The sequence below is a fragment of the Vollenhovia emeryi genome, unplaced genomic scaffold, assembly GCF_000949405.1.
Source record: "Vollenhovia emeryi isolate VEMERY1.0 unplaced genomic scaffold, V.emery_V1.0 DF952106.1, whole genome shotgun sequence".
Classification (NCBI taxonomy): domain Eukaryota; kingdom Metazoa; phylum Arthropoda; class Insecta; order Hymenoptera; family Formicidae; genus Vollenhovia; species Vollenhovia emeryi.
The window spans coordinates 1-1028 of NW_011954260.1; the positions used below are offsets into that span (position 1 = coordinate 1).

A 1028-nucleotide genomic window follows, 5' to 3' on the forward strand; every position below is an offset into this window, starting at 1 on the left:
GCCTCGGAAACGTCCGAGCGGCCCCGATCCCCGTCTATCTTCCGGCCCACTCCGCGGATCCTGGGTACCAGTTTACCGCGGAGGTCCGGCCTCTCCCCCCGAAAGAAACGGACCACGTCCGAGTCAACCGCGGGGAGGCCACGACTTCCGGCCCACCCTTCGGCCAGGACCACGTCCTGTTGCCTCCGGGGTCCGGCTCTCCCCCGCCAACGAGAAAGTCCACGACATGCCCGCTGACGGAGGAGCTCGCTCCCCTTGCCACCGCCTCTTGCCGGAACCCCGGCGTGCAATGGATGACGGTGGCCTCCCCCCGAATCCCAGCCGCCTGCCGGAAACCGGCGTGCAATGGCAACTGGGATTCCTGCCTCCTCGTCCGGGTTCCCCCCTTTCCCTGCCGGAAACGCCGACATGCAATGGGATCGGGGAGGAGACGACCCGGTACTGGTGAGAGGAGCAAGCTCCCCCCTATCGGCCCCAGCAGCCGGAGGTTTGAAGTCGGGGTACCTCATCCCCTACCGGCGAATGGTCTCGGTTCTACCTCGACTCTCGTCGAAGCAGCCGAGACCGGAGTCGCCGGGCTCCCTGACCCCTTTTCAGGGGAAGGGTAGGCTCTTAGTCGGCGAGCGCCCGTCCCGGAAACCGCCGATGCCTAAAACGGCACTCAGCGGCTTCCAGACAGACGCTCGCCTACAAGCCCCCTCACCACGACAAGGTGGCCTACCGCGAGGGGGACGACAAGGTGGCCTACCACGAGGGGGATTAGGTTAACCTAACCTAACCTAACTTAACCTGACGATATCTTTGATATTTTTAAGAATTGAAAAATTATGATACAATATAATCATGATAGAATAAAAGAAGCTCAGAACTTTTTAATATAATTAAGTATATAATGATAGCATTTTTTCATATTTGTATTTTTGAAAGGGAAAATGTTATTTCCATAATAAATTATCAAATTTAAAAATCAAGAAATTAAATATATATTTCTTTATATACATAATTTTTTACGTATCTATTATTTCTTT

The 1028-nt window shown here is 54.3% G+C and overlaps 1 protein-coding gene across 1 annotated transcript; it reads left to right on the forward strand.

The window, feature by feature from the left end:
* Positions 1-250: 250 nt before the first annotated feature.
* Positions 251-873, forward strand: LOC105568287. The gene is made up of 2 exons (XM_012024218.1): positions 251-732; positions 768-873. The coding sequence occupies exons 1-2, from the start codon at positions 346-348 to the stop codon at positions 771-773; spliced, it is 393 nt and encodes a 130-aa protein (XP_011879608.1). The 5' UTR covers positions 251-345; the 3' UTR covers positions 774-873.
* The last annotated feature ends 155 nt before the right edge of the window (positions 874-1028 follow it).

Excerpts from the sequence above, each read along its gene's own strand:
- LOC105568287 (XM_012024218.1), top strand. The coding sequence starts at position 346 with ATGGCAACTGGGATTCCTGCCTCCTCGTCCGGGTTCCCCCCTTTCCCT.